This window comes from Palaemon carinicauda, chromosome 22, assembly GCF_036898095.1.
Source record: "Palaemon carinicauda isolate YSFRI2023 chromosome 22, ASM3689809v2, whole genome shotgun sequence".
Classification (NCBI taxonomy): Eukaryota; Metazoa; Arthropoda; class Malacostraca; order Decapoda; family Palaemonidae; genus Palaemon; species Palaemon carinicauda.
This window is the reverse complement of record NC_090746.1, coordinates 87,613,212-87,635,284: the sequence shown is the minus strand read 5'-3', so window position 1 is coordinate 87,635,284 and position 22,073 is coordinate 87,613,212. Positions and strand designations below refer to the sequence as shown.

The 22,073-nt window shown below is 43.4% G+C and overlaps 1 protein-coding gene across 5 annotated transcripts in view; it reads left to right on the top strand.

Moving 5' to 3' along the window:
* Positions 1 to 22,073, top strand: part of kto (kohtalo) — a 276,697-nt gene that overhangs the window by 199,042 nt on the left and 55,582 nt on the right. For all 5 annotated transcript variants that reach the window (XM_068346482.1, XM_068346481.1, XM_068346480.1 and 2 more), the window contains exons 32-33: positions 10,222 to 10,427; positions 13,287 to 13,416. In XM_068346482.1, the coding sequence (XP_068202583.1) occupies positions 10,222 to 10,427; positions 13,287 to 13,416 (336 nt within the window). The remainder of the gene's footprint in view (positions 1 to 10,221; positions 10,428 to 13,286; positions 13,417 to 22,073) is intronic.

The following is a 22,073-nucleotide window of genomic DNA, read 5'->3' as shown; positions in this document are numbered from 1 at the left end:
AAGAGAGAAAGAGAGAGAGAGATAGAGACGGAGGGAGAGAGAGGAGAGAAAACGTTCCGTTCAAGCGGGTAACGTTGTTCTCGAGTTACTCTCGTCCCTAGTCGCTGTACGGGGAGGAAGGATAAAACGTTTTTAGTTTTTTATTCTCGTCCCCAGGCTATGTGCGGTGAGAGATTGAAAACGTAGTTATATGAACTAGTGTTTAGTCTCTTTCCCAGCCACGGATTTTTTTATCTTAAAATATGTTTTCTGTTTTTTGCTGGTATTAATGAGCTTGCATTATACGACTGATTTCACAATTACTACCTTTTAATGAAGGGTAGAATTGCGTGTTTCAGGTAGAAATCAGTAAAAGTTTCGATTTCAGTGAAATAAGTGCAAAACAGAAAATCGAAGTGATAAAGTGATATGCGCAAAGTGTTACAGTGTTGCGTCCGAGGGTTCGTCTGTTCGTGCCTGTCGTTCACCTAGTCCGGGACCTCTTGCATGCTCCCAAGCCCAGGGGAGAAGTAATGTCAAACGACTTATGGGTTCGAGAGGCCTTGATCAACGAACAGACGTTTTCCCTCTATGGTATCGGGTGTATCTTACCAAGATCTCCCCTACCATAAGACGAGAGAGACGTTGTTTCTCCTCGTCATCCGAAGGCTTTTCGCATAAGAAACCTGTCACAAGGTTTCGAAGCCCTTAAGCGAAAGTCAGTCCTTTCAGGACAGGTCCAGCGTCCTGGTTACAACCATTAGGACAGCTCTGACCCTATGCAGTCATCGGATAACTGCTCGCCGCCTAACAAAAGCGTAACACAGACTCCGAGAGTCTTTTTTTGTTGGCAAAGTGTTGCGGTCACAGACGTTACCCTCGTCTCTTACCACAACCATTTCCGTTGATCCTTAATGGGTTGTATGGCAAGACATGCAGTATATGCTTGCCTCCCTTATGGAAGACTATTCTGCCGATTAGTCCGTTGAGTCTAGCCGTTTATCTCATCGATATCCTGGCTTTCAGCCAACCTAACGTTCCTTTGTGCTTACTGTTGACGTTGGCGTAGCTTAGTCACGTCAGTCAGGTTGTTTAGAACCACACTCGATGCGGTCTCGTGTGGTTTTTCAGCCGCATTTGGACGTTAGGCCACTTGCTGATGCTCCTGTTGACGTTCAAGACGTTCACTAACAATCGGAGTTGACTTGTTTTGACGCTGTGCGTCAACCTCCGCATTCTAGAGTTGTTTTGACTGCTCAGTCTAGGCAGTCAAAGCAGTCTCGAGTGGACGCTGTGCGTCCTCACGCACCTGTTGTGGTTGACAGTTCAGTTGTTGACAGTTCACAGACTGTCAAGCAGTTACATGACGTTGTGTTCTGGTCCGCTACTAATGCACCAGTGAGTGTGGACTCTGCTTGTAAAGCATTGCCACCACGGTAGGTCTCTCCCTTGCTTGAGACTCAGCTTTTATCGGACAAGGTTCCTGTAGATGAGGAAGTTGCTGTTCCCCCTCCTACTGATATTCCCTTGAGGACTCTGTCAGATGGAGAGGAGCCTAAAGCTGCTTAGCCTCCTATGGACTTTAATTAAATCATGATGATTTTTTTTTAAGGATCTTTGTCCGGATCTTTTTGTAACTGCTGCTCCTCGTTCGCCTAAACGTCAGAGCTTACACTAGGCCTAGCTACTTCGAAGCCGTTGTTTTTAAGCTAGTGCTCTCTCGCTCTCCTAGAGAGCTTTACGTTGGCTAGGCGACTGGTTTTTCACCAGGAGGAGTTTGGGGGATACAGCCTTTGCTTTCCCTTCTTTTAAACTGGTTTATAGAGCGAGAGTCTGATATGACACGAGAGAAGTTCTCGGCTTGGGAGTTCATGCCTCTGCCCAGATAGACTTCTCAATTCTCGTAGACTCTCCCTGGCGCCTGGCCAGGAGACGCTCCAAGTTGTTTACAGGTCAACTTCACAGCTGTTTTCGAGCCTTTGAAGCTTTGCTGTACAATTATGTCATGCATAACAAGGCTTTCGGGGATGGTAAGCGGTACCGCCTCAGTCGCTAACCCCGTCTGTTGCCACACCTGCTCCCGTAGACCCTAAATAGGCTTTGCTGCAAGACATGCAGTCCAAGCTTGCGTCCTTGATAGAGGACTTTAATGCGGAGAAGGTTGCTACCGAACCTTCTGGCCAACAACCTTCCAACCGGTCGGTTGTGCGCCCTGTTGACGCTGAGGTAACCTACTCGCGTCTGCCAGTTGAGGTGGTTCCTCCACCGATGCGACCCAGTGTGGGTTGCCAGCCGCACGTTGACGTTAAGCGACGCTCGGAGGTGGTTGTTGACGTTCAGGACGTTCAACAACCAGCAGAGGTGACTTGTTTTGACGCAGTGCGTCAACCTCAGCAACCCGGTAGGGTGTTGACTGCACAACCCAGACGGTCTAGACAGTCTCGGGTGGACGCTGTGCTTCCTCGCGCACCCATGGTTGTTGACAGTTCACAGACTGTGCAGCAGTTCCATGATGTTGCGTCCGGCTCCGTCACGCATGCACCAGTGCGACCGGACTCAGCGAGCCAGACGTTGCCCACTCCGTTGCCGTTTCCTCATCAGTTTTCGGATGAGGAACCCTCTGATGAGGACGTTGCTGAACAACAAGACGATCAGCCCCCAGAATAGATCAAGCCCTGCTATCCATCCAGAAGATGCTGAAGAAGGAATGCTGCTCAGTCAGGCTGTGGATGAGTCTGGTAGGGACGCTGTCATCCGTGGAACAATTTGTGTCACTAGGAAGACTACACCTCCGTCCTCTTCAATACCATCTAGCTTTTCACTGGAAAAAGGACAAGACGCTAGAAGCGGTCTCGATCCCGGTTTCCGAAAAGATAAAGTCTTGTCTGACTTGGTGGAAGGACAATATCAACCTAAGAGAGGGTCTTCCCCTGGCTGTTCAGACTCCCAACCACGTTCTCTTCTCGGACGCATCGGACGTGGGCTGGGGCGCGACACTAGACGGTCGGGAATGCTCAGGACTGTGGAACTCGAGTCAGAGGAGCATGCATATCAACTGCAAGGAGCTGTTGGCAGTACATCTGGCCTTGAAAAGCTTCAAGTCTCTCCTTCGAGGCAAAGTGGTGGAAGTTAACTCGGACATCACCACGGCCTTGGCGTACATCTCCAAACAAGGAGGTACCCACTCACTGACGTTGTACGAGATCGCAAGGGACCTGCTCATCTGGTCATAAGATCAAGACATCTCCCTAGTAACGAGGTTCATTCAAGGCGACTTGAACGTCATAGCAGATTGTCTCAGTCGGAAAGGGCAAGTAATTCCAACCGAATGGACCCTCCACAAGGATGTGTGCAAGAGACTTTGGGCCACTTGGGGTAAACTATCCATAGATCTCTTTGCAACCTCGCTGACCAAGAGGCTTCCAATCTATTGCTCTCCAGTCCCGGACCCAGCAGCAATACATATAGATGCTTTCCTCCTAGATTGGTCACATCTGGATCTCTACGCATTCCCACCGTTCAAGATTGTCAACAAGGTACTGCAGAAGTTCGCCTCTCACGAAGGGACAAGGTTGACGTTAGTTGCTCCCCTCTGGCCCGCGAGAGAATGGTTCACCGAGATACTTCGATGGTTAGTAGACGTTCCCAGAAGTCTTCCTCTAAGGGTAGACCTTCTACGTCAGCCACACGTAAAGAAGGTACTCCAAAGCCTCCACGCTCTTCGTCTGACTGCCTTCAGACTATCGAAAGACTCTCGAGAGCTAGAGGCTTTTCGAAGGAGGCAGCCAGTGCGATTGCTAGAGCAAGGAGAGCGTCTTCCATTAGAGTCTACCAATCGAAGTGGGAAGTCTTCCGAGACTGGTGCAAGTCAGTTTCTGTATCCTCGACCAGTACCTCTGTAGCTCAAATAGCTGTTTTTCTCTTATACCTGAGAAAAGGACGATCCCTTTCAGCTCCCACTATCAAGGGCTACAGAAGCATGTTGGCATCGGTCTTCCGGCATAGAGGCTTAGATCTTTCCAAACATAAAGATCTGCAAGACCTCCTTAAGTCTTTTGAGACCACCAAGGAGCGTCGTTTGGCTACCCCTGGATGGAATTTAGACGTGGTACTAAGATTCTTCATGTCAGATAGGTTGGAGCCGTTACAATCAGCCTCCCTGAAAGATCTCACTCTTAAGACTCTTTTCCTGGTATGCTTAGCCTCGGCTAAAAGAGTCAGTGAGATTCATGCCTTCAGCAAGAACATAGGATTTTCTTCAGAAAAAGCCACTTGTTCGCTACAACTTGGTTTTCTAGCCAAAAATGAGCTGCCTTCTCGGCCTTGGCCTAAATCTTTTGATATCCCCAGCTTATCGGAGATCGTAGGCAATGAACTAGAAAGAGTCTTATGCCCTGTTAGAGCTCTTTAAGTTCTATTTAAAGCGTACTAAACCTTTACAAGGCCAATCTGAAGCTTTATGGTGTTCAGTTAAGAAACCATCCTTGCCTTTGTCAAAGAATGCTTGGTCAGACCTTATCAGATTGTTAATACGAGAAGCTCATTCACATCTGAGTGAGGAAGACCGAACTTTGCTTAAGGTGAAGACGCACGAAGTTAGAGCTGTAACAACTTCCGTGGCCTTTAAGCAAAATATATCTCTGCAAAGTATAATGGACGCAACCTATTGGAGAAGCAAGTCAGTGTTCGCGTCATTTTACTTGAAAGATGTCCAGTCTCTTTACAAGAACTGCTACACACTGGGACCATTCGTAGCAGCGAGTGCAGTAGTGGGTGAGGGCTCAACCACTACAATTCCCTAATTCCATACCCTTTTAATCTTTCTCTTGAAATGTTTTTATTGTTGTTTTTTGGGTTGTCCGGAAGGCTAAGAAGCCTTTCGCATCCTGGTTGATTTGGCGGGTGGTCAAAGTCATTTCTTGAGAGCGCCTAGATTAGGGGTTTTGATGAGGTCCTGTTGTATGGGTTGCAACCCTTGATACTTCAGATCCTAGGGGTCGATCAGCATCCTAAGAGGATCGCGAGGCTCCGTAAGGAAGACGTACTTAAAAGGCAGAGTAATTGTTCAAGTCGACTTCCTTACCAGGTACCTATTTATTTTTTTTTTTGTTATTTTGATAACTTCTAAAATGAAATAAAAACTCTTAGCTCATAAAAGTGTAAACATATATTGCTGGTCTCTACCCACCCCCCTGGGTGTGAATCAGCTATATAATCACCGGCTAAGTTAAATATTGAAAAATGTTATTTTGATAATAAAATAAATTTTTGAATATACTTACCCGGTGATTATAAATTAAAGGACCCTCCCTTCCTCCCCAATAGAGACCCAGTGGGACGAGGAGAAAATTGAGTCTTTGTTTACATTGAGTACTGGGTATCTGGACGACAGATGGCGCTGTTGGGCACACCCGCAACCTGTGTAGCGATCGCTGGCGAGTTTTTACCGTAGAGTTGTCTGTCGGGCAACAGAGTTGCAGCTATATAATCACCGGGTAAGTATATTCAAAAATTTATTTTATTATCAAAATAACATTTTGTGGTGAATTTAAAATGGCTAAGGTACTTTTAGTAAAAGTTGATCGCTCAACATACATTCTGTCGAGAAGTCTCATGTGTTCCTTAATTGTGTGAATGTAGTTGTCAGATCCTTAACGGCTTATATCCAATTATTATTATTACTAGCTAAGCAACATCTATAGTTGGAAAAGCAAGATGCTGTAAGTCTAAGGGCTTCAACAGGGAAAATAGCTCGGTGAGAAAAGGAAATAAAGAAACAGGTTGAATAGTGTGCCTGAGTGTAATAGAAGAGCTGCTTACCATAGATAGTCTCTTGTACCCTTACCAAGAGGAAAATGGCTGCTGAACAATTACAGTGCAGTAGTTAAGCCCTCGAGTGAAGAAGAATTGTTTGGTATCTCAGTGTTGTCATGTGTATGAGGACGGGAGAATGTGGAAAGAATAGGCTAGACTATTCAGTGTATGTGCAGGCAAAGACAAAATGAGCCTTAACCAGAGCAAGGGATCCAATGTAGTACTTTCTGTCCAGTCAAAGGACCCAATAACACTAGCATTAGTATATCAACGGGTGGCTGGTTTCCTATCCAACCTACTTCCTACAAAGTCTGTGTTTACTTGTGTGTTAGACAAAAGGCTTGTGAATATCAAATAGACTTTTGAATCTCATCAAACAAGTGTGACAGAAACTATTTAATTCATGAGCATGGTGTTATATAGGTTTCAAATACTAGACATTAGCTTATCCCTCCTTCAGCAACTCAGGCTGTAACAGTCTCATATGTAGAGCTTTAGAGCTTATGCAAGTTTCTGCTAATGTTCTTTTTTTCAGAATAAATCTTTGCATTTCTCTATGCTAATCATGTATCTGTTTTATATAAGTCTGTTAATGTTAACTGCTTTGAAAGAAGGAAAGTTGTATTTCTAAGAACCCCCCATGATGTTCATATTACTTTTGCTTTAGAAGCTTGGTTTAATCAATACTTACCAGCAAAATTTAAAAACATTTGAAAATTCTCCCATTTCTGTCCTTTCAATAAATACATGTAATTACTAAAAGGAATGGAACATTCTAATAGTAAGTGGTAAGAATCCCGGAACTGCTGGACCAGGTACTCTTTTTGTCCCTTTCAGTGTCTGTCCTGTCAGTTTAGTTCATACTTTCTCCAGATTGTTTGCTAATTACTGCACATTAAGATGTCTTCCCCGGGTTTTGTTAGCAATTAAATAACCTTTGTGAAGAGTGTTTCCCTAACAGTCCCTCTCATGGAAAAGTGTTTCAATGGTTGATGATCAATTCAAAGTGCACAAGGGAACAAGCTTTTAGTTCAGGTCATAAGCCAGGGAAGATTAGGCTAGTTATTATTAAAAAAATTCTGAATGTTTAAGTGTGTCATTTCAAATGTGGGTGAGACTTCTATGTACCATGACTTCCCTAGTGAAATTCATCCTATGGGACAACTAAAGATGAGGGTTTTTCAATTTCATAACTCAGTCTAAATTGCAACAGAATAGTCGATCTAAACACAATCTTGGTTCCAATGATGAAGAACCAACTTCAACTGCTGAGTTGTTGGGACGATCATAATTGGTTATCATCCTGAGTTTCCTTGAAAATGAAAATCCTGGACATTATCATTTGTTGTAAAAAGGGATGTTGAAGTAATCAACTCTTCATATCAATTGCTGGGAGCCTCTAACAATATTCAAAGCTTTTTAAGTCCAGGTACCACTGAATCCTTTTACCAGATAGTGAAGGTGCTATTATCTAGAAATTTAGAAATAGGGGAGTTGGCTGAACGCAGACACGTTTGCAACGTCACTGGAACAAAAAGACAGAGGTATTTTGTTCACAAATTCCAGTTACAAGACTGGTCAAATCTTGATATGTAAGCATTTCCACCATCCGCCATGATTAAACGACAGGAGGACGATTGTATTCCAATTTTGACCACAAATAGAATGGTTCACAGATCTGTGGCCTCTGTTATCTAAGTGTCCAAGAAGGTATCTGTACAGAACCAACCTTCTTTATCACCCAGTTTCAAAATTGGTTCATCTGAACCCTTATGTGCTACTTCTAATTGGATGGAGACTGTATATCTTATTTTAAAAAACAAAGGGTTTTCACAGTCCTCTAGATTGTAATTGTCTGTCATAGGTTCTAAAAGACAGTGTATTAACCAATTATCCAAGAATCATGGTTTACTAATCAAGAGTCCATAATGGCTGTCTGTGATGTATGATAAAAATTTTGGTTTGGTTGATATTTTTTTCATGGTTCAAAGATTTCTAGTTTTAACCCTTTTACCCCCGGGGTATTTGGAAATTTCCCACCCTTAACCCCCAGAGGGTTATTTTTTCCAAGCACATTTTGCAGTATATTTTATTTAAATTGCTCTAACAGCCTTAATTTTTGTCATAGAGAGGTCAGGTTGGTCTCATTCTCTTGGAAAATGCCTGAATTTTCTCAAAAAATTATCAAAAAATATGAAAAACTAATTTTTATAGCATTTTTTTGCAAGGACGTACCGGTACGTCCATGGGGGTAAAGGGATGGCTTTTGTGAAACGTACCAGTACGTCCTTTGGGGGTAAAAGGGTTAAGTTACATTGTGTTGGGGCTTATTTGAATTAGTAATTAGAGGTTTAAGTTAATATTTAGGAAAACGATCTGGAGTCCCGTATTTCAAAATGTATTTTAGGATTTGTTACCCACATACTAGACTATCCTTTAAGTGAGTATAGAATGTTAATTATTTTCGTTATTTTGAAAAAAAGAAATGAATTTCTCTTTTCTTTACTGGTGATCCAGCTCCTTCAGAGTATGGGAGTTAGCAATGTGAACATCATGAGAGGTTAAGCGGAAATTAACGGAATTTTAGATACAAAATTTTTTTATTTATTTACTCACCTGATGGTCATAAGTTCAACCTCCTCCTTACCTTACTGACCTCGAGACTGAAAACCAAGGCAGTATGGCTTACCTCAGCCATTGGTGATTGTCATTTTACCGCTAGATTGTCTTAAGTATTATGCGAAAGGCATAAGTCTATTGAAAGGAAATAAAGTGGGAAATTTTTTAGTTTTAGGAGTAAACATTATAAAACTGAGCATCCAAAGAGAAGCACCATGAAGGTGAGTATCGAAATAAGAAAATTATTATAATTATTTTGTAAATTTATCATAACTTATGGAATGATGACTTATATTATGAATAGGGATGCCATTTAAATTTATTTTATTTACATCTTACTCTAGAATTATCTGCATTTATTTAAAAAAACAATGATGTTTAATTAAGGGCTTTTAAATTAAACTCCTTTATAAATGATACTGCACTGGTTGCAGACACCCAAGAGAAGCTTGGCCGATTAGTGACAGAATTTGGAAGGGTGTGTGAGAGAAGGAAGTTGAGAGTTAATTTGGGTAAGAGTAAGGTTATGAGATGTACGGGAAGAGAAGGTGGTGCAAGGTTGAATGTCATGTTGAATGGAGAGTTACTTGAGGAGGTGGATCAGTTTAAGTATTTGGGGTCTGTTGTTGCAGCAAATGGTGGAGTGGAAGCAGATGTACATCAGAGAGTGAATGAAGGATGCAAAGTGTTGGGGGAAGTGAAAGGAGTAGTAAAAAATATAGGGTTGGGCATGAATATAAGGAGAGTTCTGTATGAGATAGTGATTGTACCAACTGTGATGTATGAATCAGAGTTGTGGGGAATGAAAATGACGGAGAGACAGAAATTGAATGTGTTTGAGATGAAGTGTCGAAGGAGTATGACTGGTGTATCTTGAGTAGATAGCATTAGGAACGAAGTAGTGAGGGTGAGAACGGGTGTAAGAAATGAGTTAGCAGCTAGAGTGGGTATGAATGTATTGAGGTGGTTTGGCCATGTTGAGAGAATGGAAAATGGCTGTCTTCTAAAGAAGGTGATGAATGCAAGAGTTGATGGGAGAAGTACAAGAGGAAGGCCAAGGTTTGGGTGGATGGATGGATTGAAGACAGCTCTGGGTGATAGGAGGATAGATGTGGGAGAGGAAAGAGAGCGTGCTAGAAATAGGAATGAATGGAGAGCGATTGTGACGCAGTTCCGGTAGGCTCTGCTGCTTCCTCCGATGCCTTGGATGACCACGGAGGTAGCAGCAGTAGGGGATTCAGCGTTATGAAGCTTCATTTGTGGTGGATAACGGGGTAGGTTGGGCTGTAGCACCCTAGCAGTACCAGCCGAACTCGGTTGAGTCCCTTGTCAAGCTGGGAGGAACGTAGAGAGGAGAGGTCCCCTTTTTTGTTTCATTTGTTTGATGTCGGCTACCCCCCAAAATTGGGAGAAGTGCCTTGGTATATGTATGCATAAATGATATTGTACCTTCCATGAATTGAAATGTTAAACTCTTTCTTATAAACATGTTAATATCCATTTATGTATAATTTAGTGTACATATACAATTATTGTATATGGAAATTATAATTGTTCGACTCTGTGGTTGACACCGCAATGATACATAGATTGGTTCTTTTAGTGAGCCAGATTAAGTAGGTTGTCTAAAGGAAATAAAATGGTGCTAGAGAATTTTATATATTCATGGTGATGCAGTATTTTTAATGATTAATTTTCATTGAGATTTTACATTTTAAAGGTTCTCGTTCATGAGTATTTCTACATACAAACTGATGGCTTTGCCAGTGCATGCATTATCTAATACAAAAATGTGTTCTTTTATTTTAGGAAAAACCTGGAGCTTTAACTGTAACATTTCCTGAGGATGGGCGAAGCCGTCAATTGATGTTAGAGGCTCTGAGTCTCCGGTTTGCACTTGTGGGTGGACTTTTCGATGTAATTACCTCTTCATATTCCAACTCTATCATTACTGAGTGGGCTTTGTTACTTGTCAATCTCATCATTTTTGGTGTAATTGACTTATCAAATAACAGGTAAGATTAATTCTTTTGGATTTTAAGTTGAAATATATGTTTACTATAATAAACAATTTTCTATATAGTTACCCTTGATTACCAGCATACTCAACATCTTCAATGTGAGGTTCCCACAATCTGAGAGTTGAATGATAAAAAGAAAACATCATGAGCTACTTCTTTACCTCGGGACCAAAAAACCTCATTTCATTGACCCATTCCCACCTCCACAGAATGTTCAGTTGCTTATTCTGCACCCTGTACTTTTTAAAGATTCTTGAGTTTTCTGAATGATGAACTAGTTGTGGTTTGATTTTGCAATTCCTGTTGGCATTAGCATGGAACAGCAACAGGGTTAGATGGACTTTCATACACTCATGGACTTGTAACTGGGAATTGCCTTTTCTTCTTCAGTAAGGAGGTCCTCCTGGACATCTTCGAGAACAGATTGGTCTCAGCACAATTAAAAACTTGCATCAGCATGAAAGACTCAGAATTCACAGACCTTTTAAAATCTTGTGGGAGCCAGCTGGTTTGCGCTGTTTTTTAAGGACAGGACTTTGACATTCATACCACTTATTAAGGTGACTTAGGATATCTCCAAACTGCATAGGATTTTTGCCTCTGACCTTCGGTTTTGACGCCAGGCTGATTTATCCTGAAAATTAGTGTTTTTCAAATTTTATCTTCTCCTTTGATGATTAATATTGAGACCTGGGATTACTACTCTAAATAGACGTGATGTAGACCTCCAATGAAATGAAGTTTTTTTTATTCTAAAAGTAATTTTTTTGCTATTATTATTATTATTATTATTATTATTATTATTATTATTATTCTTGCTAAGCTACAACCCTAGTTGAAAAAGCAGGATGCTGTAAGCCCAGGGGCTCCCAGAGGGAAAATAGCTCAGTAAGGAAATGGAATAAGAATATTTTAAGAACAGTAAAAACAGTAGAATAGATTAATAAAAAAGTTGCTTCTCATCTGAATCAATGGAAAAAACAGTTAGTTGGAGATAGGATTACAAAGAACATTATTTGTGAAAAACCAAAGGTAATGTATGTTGATCTCATTGAAAAGGATTCATGTACTTCAATAGACAAAGATAAAGAAACATTTGAGGTGAGCATAGCTTGTTTGAAAATTTCAAGAGAAAAACGGCCATCCATAGTTTTGTGCGACACGGTAAGGCTTTGAGCTGTGATATGAAGGCAGCAAAGGTATTTGTGTTAAGGAGCCCAGCTGGTATCCCAATATATGGGGGTATAGGAAGAAAAACACAAAATCCCAAAAAAATTCACTGATCTTTGTATGACAATGTAGAATGCGTATACAAAATATTTTGTCAAAATTCCTCTTACTTTCATAGTTACAGGGTAATTAGTAAAAGTCACTCGATAAACCATGAACATTCAGTCGTAGCGACTGAAGGTCGAAGGGTGTAATAACCGTGTAATACATCGTCTTGTGACTCAGAATCTATACAGATGCCATTTCTCACAATTTGTTTTATATTGAAATGTATTAATTATCAAAATTTACGGTAACAGAAGAAATACTGCATTTTCTTGTAGAGAACAATGTTTTTGGTTTATTGAGTTACTTTTACTGCATATTTACATTGAAAAGTTTTGTTGGTATAAAGCAATAGAGATATATAAATCAATACTATAGGTATATATACATATGAAATCTATAACAAATTAAATGTATGAGATAATATTAAATGTAAAAATTATGATTAATTTAGTAGTGCCTACATTTACTTCACTGAAGTAATTTTTGATGAGCTTGTGGAACACATTGCCAAACGAAACAAGATGCAAGCTATTGAGTTTAGTTGAAACTTCGTTCACTCCAATAAGGTTAAGGGAATCATATGATATGCCACGCCATCCACCTATGTAAAATGTTATAAATTAGGAGCGCTTAGTTTAGCGAGTTGAGGACATTAGGATCAAAACTATCCACTCAGTCTTTAGCCTCACAATATAGTTATCGTATAGATTCACTAAGATTGCAGCATGAGAGGATTTAGCAACAGAAGGGTCTAAAGTAATTAAAGGATTTAAAGTTTTGTGAGTGGCTTTCAATTCTGTAATGTGTGAAAACTAGACTCAACTTGGGGAGTTAGGTTTGTTTGGCAATTGGCGGATAGGACCATAGTTACCATTTAAAAAAAAGATTCACTGGATTCTGAACTCTTAACAAAGAGAGCTAGGAATGTCAAGAGCTTATGAAGATCACTTACTTTCGAAAGATGTCTGATTATGTGAAATGTCGAAAGAGGGAGGCTTATCATTATTGTCTCCATCCCCCCTACAGTCAAATAGTCTAGTCTTCCCTGGCTTTTCCCAGAACTAACAGCAAGTTCCCTTTAGTACCTTGCACTGTTAAATTGACAACATACTATAAAGAGAAGTACTGTGAAGGAAACTTTCTTTTCACGATGTTATTTAAATCACAGTAATGCCCCTGCCACAATACACCAAGAGAATGCAGATAATAAACTTCCAGAAACAATTCCTGTGTACAGTCCACGTAACAATTGTTAAGAATATCAGCGAAGACAAAGACATCTTAATGTGTAGTAATAAGTAAGCAATCCTGAGTATGTCTGATCAGAGCCAGCGATTGAAGAAAATGAGGAGGCAAAGAGAATGCCGCGTCAGTTACCACTTAGTGCTAGAATACTCATTCCTTTACATGTTTATTGAAGGGAAAAAAATGGAAAATTTATGGTTAAAGGTTGATTAAACTGAGCTTCAGAAGAATCTATATTATCAGGTGAGTATAGAAATAAGAAATTTTATGATTAGAATTCTGATTTTTTTTCTGCATATTGTTATCATTATATTTTTGTTTTTGTTTCAGTGAGCTGTTTAACACTGTCCTTGACATGCTTGCCACTCTTATCCATTCAACTTTGATGTCTGATGGAGCCTCAGAATCAAGAGAGGAAAACAGAAGACATTATTATAACCTGGTTAAGAAAATCAAGAAGGTGATCATATTTTACTCTGGGTTCTTTAAACCTTATTCTCTATATTTTGAACTGTCTTGCAAGCTTATTACTGTCTGTAATGGGGTGACCTCTTCCTTTGGAAAATAGTTGTTGAAATAGAATACTGTTACTTAGTTTGTAGAGCAGATACATAGTTTTAGGGATAAAATTGAATTTTGCATTGTAATATATCACAAGGATAGATAACTACAGTACAGTACTTGATAACCTGAGAGTATTCTTTGGTCATTTAAGATTTAAAATTATTTCAATGAATTTCCAAAAGTTCATTGCTGTCCCCCAGTGGCAACAGTCTTAACCCTTAAATATAAAGTAAAATCTTTCTACAGCCTTCCCTATTGGTACAGTAATTGCCCTGTGTAGTGCTCCCCAACCATGCTGTTCAGCTACCCATATTGCCATTTTCCATTTTCAACTACTAAATCAAGAAGCATAGATGTACACCAAGTTGCTCTTATATTTTGTGCCTTTTTTATTATTATCATTAGTATTATTATTACTATTATTATTATTATTATTATTATTATTATTATTATTATTATTATTATTACTAGCTAAGATATGCTTAGTTAGAAAAGCAGGACACTATAAGCCAAAGGGCTCCAACAGGGAAAATAGCTTTGTAAGGAAAGGAAATAAGGCAATATGTCGAGTATTTGAAAAGTAATGAATAAAGAATACAAACTACCTAAAGATCAGTAACAATGTTAAAATAGTTATCTCATGTATAAACTATAAAGAGAGATACTTTTTAGCATGTTCTAAATAAAAACTACTGCTAGTACAAACTTCTGAAGTTCTATCAATGCGACTGCCTGATAAGGAATATCATTTGACAATCTGGTCACAGCTGAAATAAAACTTCTAGAACACTGAGGGAAAAGGCAAGACTGTTAGAATTAACTCCATACCTAGTACTACATACAGTATGGTACAGACTGGGAAGATCTGAATGCAAAAGATGGTTAGAATTATAAAAAGGTTTATGCAACATGCATAAAGAACTAATAGAACAACGATGCCAGAGATTAATATCTGGATCAGGAATAAGAAATTTAATAGACTGCAAGTTTTGTCCAAAAAATTGAGATGAGAGTTAGCAGCTGAAGACCAGACAGGAGAACAATACTTGAAACAAAGTAGAAAGAAATAATTAAAACATTTCTTCAGAGTAGATCCTCCAAAAATCTTAAAAGACTTTCTCAATAAGCCAAATTTTTTTGCAATTTATGAATAAACACACCGATTGTGTTTCTCAAAAGTAAATTTGCAAAATTATCAATGCAGAGATCTGGATGTTGAGGAACCACTGTTCTTGACCTACTTATAATCATGTTTTGAGTTTTGTTAGTGTTCAACTTCATTCCTGATAAATTGCACCTTGCACCAATTTTAGATTGAATTCAGCAACCCCAGATGTAGATTCAGGAGATGGAATTGATGCAAAGAGAGTAGCATCATTTATATATACAACTAGTTTGCCAAATCAAATTTGTTCCAACACAAAATACTTACCGAGAACTACTTTCTTTTGGAGTCACTTGTGATCTCTCTTTCTCGACCAAGGTTTTTCGCGCCGTTACCCCCCTACTCCGTTCTCTACATAGGCCTACCCCCGCCGCCAAGGAATGCACCCCGAGGGCAGGATTAGGGCAGGTCACTGCTTCTCTGGGTCATTCTCCTCATTAAGTTCCTTGGTCGTGAGGTGTTCACACCTCACTCTCGTCTCTCTCGATCCTTTGTGCGCGTTTAGTGTTCCACGTGTTCCCAGCGTGGGGACTTGTGTTTTTTCGCAGTGTGCTTTCCCAAGTGTTCCTGTGCGTTCACTTTTCAACCATGTGCTTACCCGATGTTTAATTCATTTCCTTAAGTGCTTGTGTCGTGCGTTGTGTGCGTTATGGAACAGTATTCCTTGATTTCCTTCAAGAAATTAATAGCTGAAGGGAACAATTTTACAATAAATCATTCTTCCTCCCCTTATCCTCGGTGTTAGCCGTGTAGGGGCAGCTTATGTTCCCCTTCAACCACGTGTCAGGACTACTAGTCCTGGAACGTAGTGCAGTGAGTGCACTTCGGCACCAAGAGGAAGAATACATCCAAGAGGCTCATAGGAAGACGAGCCTCTCCTCGCCACTTAATTCCCGATGCCTCGTCGAATAGAGATTCTTATACAGCCATCTTCCCCTACCCAGAGTAGGGGACGAGGTAAGTCAGTTGCGGGGAAGTGCCCATTGCTCTTCCCCAGGAGTTTGAGTGGGTGCAGTATAGCACCAAGAAGAAGTAGGCGGCGAAGGGTTCGCCTAAGAAGACTAGCGCCGGGCGTCTTGCCTGACAGAGCTTCCCTACCACCCTCTCCTACCCAGAGTAGGAGACGAGGTTGGTTTATTGTGGAGAAGATAACTCTTAAGAAGTAGTTCGAGGTAAGTACTACTTTCGAGAGTGTGTGGGGAGACGGAGTCCTGGTGCAAGCAGGCCACGTCTCCTCTGATGACCCCATGTGGGGGAAAAATGTCCCTAATTCTTCTCCAGTCTCTTAGCGTATTTTTCAGTCTCTTTTGCAGCCGAGGGCCTCGCCGAGAAGGAGCCTCCCAGGTCTGTATTGCAGCGTTCCCCGGACCGGCAACCCAGGGTTTTTCTCACCACGAAGGCCATCCTCCAGACGCAGATATAACCCTCGCAGGGAGAAATGCGAGAAGGCCTCTTCAGGCAGGCGTAAGACCGCGAAGCTTCCGGTTCACCCCGCCAGCGGGTGTAACCGGGCCTCTTTACGGGCAGCCTGGCCGAATCAGCACAGCTGGTTCGGCCCTCGGACTTAAAAGGAACGGCTCCCTCCGTCGGGTCAGCCCACGGGGATCCGCGTCCGCGTCCCCCAGAGAGAATACACGAACAGTAGTCCTCGACGGTACGGCGATGCCGGTTCTGACCCCCGAACCTGGTGCGGAGCTCCCCGCCGGGGAAGACCAGTACCACCGCAAGGGAGTGCCTGATATTCCAGAACCGAAGCGCCCGGGGAGGGCCCTGTGACCCGGCTCCTCGAGATCAAGCCGTAGGAAGGACTCTACAGGTAAGCGTAAGTCCCCGAAGCCTCCGGTTAACCCCGCCCAGCGGGGGGAAACCCGCTTCTTGTCGGGCGGCCTGGCCGAACCAGCCCAGCTGGTGCGGCCTTCGGGTCAGAAGGAACGGTTCTAGCTGTCGGGTCAGCCCACGGGAACCGCATCCTCGGCACCCAGAGCCCTTGGGCGGACGAGAGTCCCCGCTGAACCAGCGTTGCCTGCGTTAACCCAGGCCCCTGGTGCGGACGTCCCCGCAGATGAAATCCAGTACCTCGGCAGGACGGCGCCCCTGGCCCCAAAGAGCTAGACGTCCAGTCGGCGTGCCCGGTAACCCAGCTCCCCGGCCCCAAGCCGAGACCTCGGCTGACGGAGAGGAGGGCTCCCTGACGGAGGACTCCGTCTATAGGAGAGTGGTTAGCCTTTTCAGAAGGCACCACAAATACCGGAACCTGCGACTACAGATGAAGTTTCCTGGAAGTCAAGCCTTTTGAGGATCATGCAGACTCCCTCCCAACCTAAGACGTCCCTAGCACTTCCTCTAACCCGAGATCTAGTCCTAGAGCAGGAGTATGTCGGCAAGGTAGTGGCCAGCAATGCCGAGGCCCCCCAACCTTTAAGGTGGAGTCAGCAGTAGACATCCTTAGTCAAGGCGTTTCAGACGGTAGAGCCTCTTCGGCCCCAGTCTGGTTCTCGCCAGCAGAAGCCTCCATGATGGAGAAAATGTCGAGGGACTTAGTAAAAGTCTCCTCTTGGCTGGACTGGTGGGCTTACACTTTGGAAGGTGTACAAGCCTCCTTTGACCCCGAGGACCCTGTCCAGCAAGGCCTACGGAGGGACCTCATTACCTCCGGGGGTAAAACCCTTAGGTTATTGACATATCAGTCTCTCGCGCTAACAGCTAACTGGGTGCTCTGGAAGCGAGACACTGTTCTGGCGAAGGTGTCTTGGAAGGTACCAGACAGGGAGACGCGAGCCATTCGCAGCTTTCCCCTGTGGGGAGAGTCTCTGTTTCCTCGGAAGGAACTAGAAACCATAATGGAGAAGGTCTTGAAAAAGAAGGAGACTAACGTCCCCAGACCTACGACTCCTAGGAGACCGCCCTATAAGAGGTCCGTCTCGGATAGTGCCGCGACACCCCAAGCCTCTACCAGCACTACGAGGAGAGAAGCCCCCCTCTTCCTCCTGGTCCGCAACGCCTCAGCCCCCCCGCAGGGGAGCTCCAGCGCCCTCAAGCTCCTTCAGGTCGGGTTACTCCGCCTCTAGGAGAGGCAGATCAGGCCGCCCCTCTAGAAGAAGATAAGAGTGGGAGGCCCCCTATCCCCGCCCAACCCTCGGGTTGGAGGATGCCTCAGACGTCATTGGCAAGCATGGAAGGCTCAAGGAGCAGAACCTTGGACAGTGCCCGTACTAAAGGAGGGCTACAGACTTCCGTTCCTAACGGAACCACCCCCGCTTTTTCCGGCCAACCGGATAGAATGGCTAGATCCCAAAGACCCGTTAAAGAGGACCGCCCTTCAAGAGGAGGTGTCGTCCATGCTAGAGAAGGGTGCCATGGAAGAAGTTCTTCTCCCAGGGCCAGGTTTCTACAGTCGCCTGTTCCTGGTGGAGAAAGCGACCGGGGGGTGGAGACCGGTTATAGATCTGTCAGCTCTCAACAGGTTCGTCAAGAAGACTGACTTCAAAATGGACACTCAGGATTCAGTCCTGATGTCCTTGAAGGAGAAAGATTATATGATGACCATCGACCCCAAGGACGCATACTTCCAGATTCCGGTCCACACCTCGGGTCGGAAGTTCCTCCGGGTGAAATAGGGTTCCCAGATCCTGCAATTCAGGACCCTTTTCTTTGGTTTGTCAACAGCGCCCCAAGTGTTCACGAGAGTCTCCACGGCTGTCGCAGTGGGGGCTCACGAACGAGGCATCCGCCTTATCAGATACCTGGACGACTGGTGGCTTCTTTCCGCCTCAATGGTCCTCTTGGAGGGACAAGGGAGAAGTCTCCTCCAGTTTTGCAAGGATCTGGGGAGCGTAATCAACCCGAAGTAGTCAAATCTATCCCCATCCACCGGAATGAACTACTTGGGAATGACATTAGACATCATTCGGGGAAAATTTTGATAAGATAAGAAACCTCAGGCATATTAGTCAGCCGTTCCTGTCAGAACACCCCAGGAGGGCGAAAGACTGGCAGAGGCTGATAGGTCACCTGGTCTCATTGGAGAACCTAGTTCCCCAAGGGAGGGTAAGGCTCAGATCCATCCAATGGAATCTCAGGAACCTCTGGTGACAGACAGATTCACTCAAGGGGACGACCTTCGGGACCGGCCCTCCCGAGTTACTACTGTTCACAGACGCCTCCAACCAGGGATGGGGAGCCCTTCTCCTCGACGAAACGGCACGAGAGACCTGGTTGGAAGGGGAGAGGCAACTCCACATCAATGTCCTGGAGTTGGATCCAGTCCAGAAGGTGTGCCTACACTTCGCAAGTCTGCTAAAGGGGAACACCGTGGCGTGGATGTGCGACAACGCCACGGTAGTGGCATACATAAAGAAGCAGGGTACTTGTAATCGAAGGAGTTGTGCGATCTCACCATAGAGAGTCTAGATTGAGCGGAAGAAAATCAAGTGGTGATGTTAGCAAGGTTCATTCCCGGGAAGAAAAACGTTCTGGCCGACGGCCTCAGCAGAATGGGCCACATAGTAGGGACAGAATGGTCCCTTCTCCCAGGAATAGCCAAGCTCATCATTCAACGCTGGGGTTCCCCGGTGGTTGACCTCTTTGCAACAACCTCAACGCCCAACTCCCAGTCTATTGCTCCCCTGAACCAGACCCGAAAGCAGCCTTAGAAGACTCTTTTCAGCACAAGTGGGACAATCTGGATGTGTACGCCTTTCCCCCTTTTCACGTTGATAAGACAAGTGCTCAACAGAGTAAAGACGGCCCGAAACCTAAAGATGACTTTGGTAGCGCCCTGGTGGCCGGAGAGAGAGAGTGGTTCGCGGATCTAAAAGACCTATCGAGTCAACCGCCGTGGCCTCTGTCCGCCAGGTCAGACCTTCTGCACCAGCCTCACTTTCTCAAGCTCCACGACAGCCCACTCTCCCTACGTCTTCACGACTGAAGACTAAAGAGCGGCTCCTGAAGAAAGAAGGATATTCTTCATCCACGGCTAAGAGAATGTCTCTATTCCTGAGAAGGTCGTCAGCCGCGGTCTACCAGACAAAATGGACCTCCGTCACGAAGTGGTGCTCTGAGAGGCACATTAGACCTCTTAAGGCCTCTGTCCCAGGCATAGCAGATTTTCTGGTGTTTCTCAGGGACAAAGCAGGGATGTCAATCCCAGCCATAAAAAGGGGTTCGGGCTGCCTTAGGCCAAGTCTTCCTCCTGAAGGGCATCGACCTGGGGGCCTCGAGACACATAGCGATGCTTGTCAAAAGCTTCGAGCAGTCTTGCCCCCCTCAGGCGGGAAAGGTGCCCCAGTGGGACTTAGGCAAGGTCCGGAAGATGATGTGTCGTTCCCCCTTTGAACCCTTGAAGGATATCGTGGACAAAGATCTCACCCTCAAGGCCGTCTTCTTGCTGGCCTTGGCGTCCGCTAAGAGAGTGGGAGAGATCCATGGTTTGTCATTCGACGTCTCTCACTCCGACCAGGTATCAAAAACCTCTTCGTTTCCACATGTGTTAATAGGAAGCAAGTTTCCAAGAACACCATTTCCTTCTGGCTGAGACAAGTCATCGCTAAAACCTATGAAGAGGATAAAATGGCAGTGCCAGGCACTCCCCGGCCCCATGACATGAGGGGTCTGAGCACCTCCTTGGCCTTTGAGAGAAACATGGCGGTGGGGCAGATCCTACAGGCAGGCACTTGGTCGTACCAGTCAACCTTTACTGCCCACTACCTCAAGGATTATTCAAGGAAATCCTTGGACGGGTTCTCCATTGGGACAGTCATGGCCGCCCTCCAGGCTGTGTAGCGGTAAGGCCAGAGGCCGTCCACATCGATGAACACATTCTTCGCGACTACATCCGGAGGGAATCGTCAGAAGAATTTTTTAAGAGGTAAGTCTTAGATAATAGCGTAAGGTTGCGCAGTTACCCTCACTCCCGCACTCTGATAGGCCCCCGCATTCCATAGCCCTCTAGGCCCTACGTGCCGAGTCAAGTGTCAGAATAGCACTCCCGCCTCCTAAAGTATAAGTCTCCAAAAGAAAGTAGTTCTCGGTAAGTATTTTGTGTTGGAACAAATCAAAAATTTTAAGTAATTTTTATTTTTCCTAACATACTTACCGAGAACTACTTTCGGGTAATGGCCCTCCCTTCCGTCCACGAGTGCCATCCTTCCATTGCCAAGTTGGGCTATACGACGAACTTAATGAGGAGAATGACCCAGAGAAGCAGTGACCTGCCCTAATCCTGCCCTCGGGGCGCATTCCTTGGCGGCGGGGGTAGGCCTATGTAGAGAACGGAGTAGGGGGGTAACGGCGCGAAAAACCTTGGTCGAGAAAGAGAGATCACAAGTGACTCCAAAAGAAAGTAGTTCTCGGTAAGTATGTTAGGAAAAATAAAAATTACTTAAAACTTTTGATATTGTGAAAATCTGAAAAATAATGGGCCAAGATCATTACCATGAGGAATACCAGATATCACGTTCCTATACTCACTATGGTGCCCCTCAACAGCTACTCTTTGCAATCTCTCATTTAGAAATTCAATATTGATGGTGAGAAAAGTACCTATCTATGCCCAACTGTTTGAGTTTAGAAATAAGGACCTCAAGATTAACACGGTTAAAGTCAACTCTAAAGTAAAGGCCAATCATACAAACTTCCTGATCACAATCATGGAATTTCTGTACAGTATTGGAAATTGTAAGAAGGGCATCACAAACTCCAAGGCCTTTGAAAAACCCAAGTTGTAAGGTAGGGAACCGTTGATTACCTTCAGCATACCTATTTGGACGATTTGCCAAAAGACATTCAAAAACTTTAGATAATATGGGAGTTCTGGAAATTGTGTGGTAATCAGCAGGGCTAGAGCTACCACAAACACATTTACCTAATGGAGTAACATTACTAGTGCTCCAAGTGCAAAAAAGAACCTCCTCTTGCTAACTTGAGAAAAACAGACGCCAACCTAGGAGCTAAGAAATTGTTGATCTTTATAAAAACAGAAAAAAATTTAGGTATATACCTCCATAAGCATCAAGGTCCATAAGGACTTAAGAAATCAGCAATCTTTAAAAACAAAGCAAAAATATTATTTAGGTGTACAGTGAACCCTCGCTACTTCGCGGTTCGACCATCGCGGATTCACCACTTCGCGGATTTTTTCCATAACCCATATATATACAGTAATATATATATATATATGTATGCATGTATTTATGTATATATGTAGGTATGTATATGTGTATACATATAAATATATATATATATATACACACACACACACATATATATATATATATATATATATATATATATATATATATATATATATATATATATATATATATATATATATCTATATATCTAAAGTAGGAAGATGTGATGTAGTTCTAAGGGAAAAGTATGGGAAATAT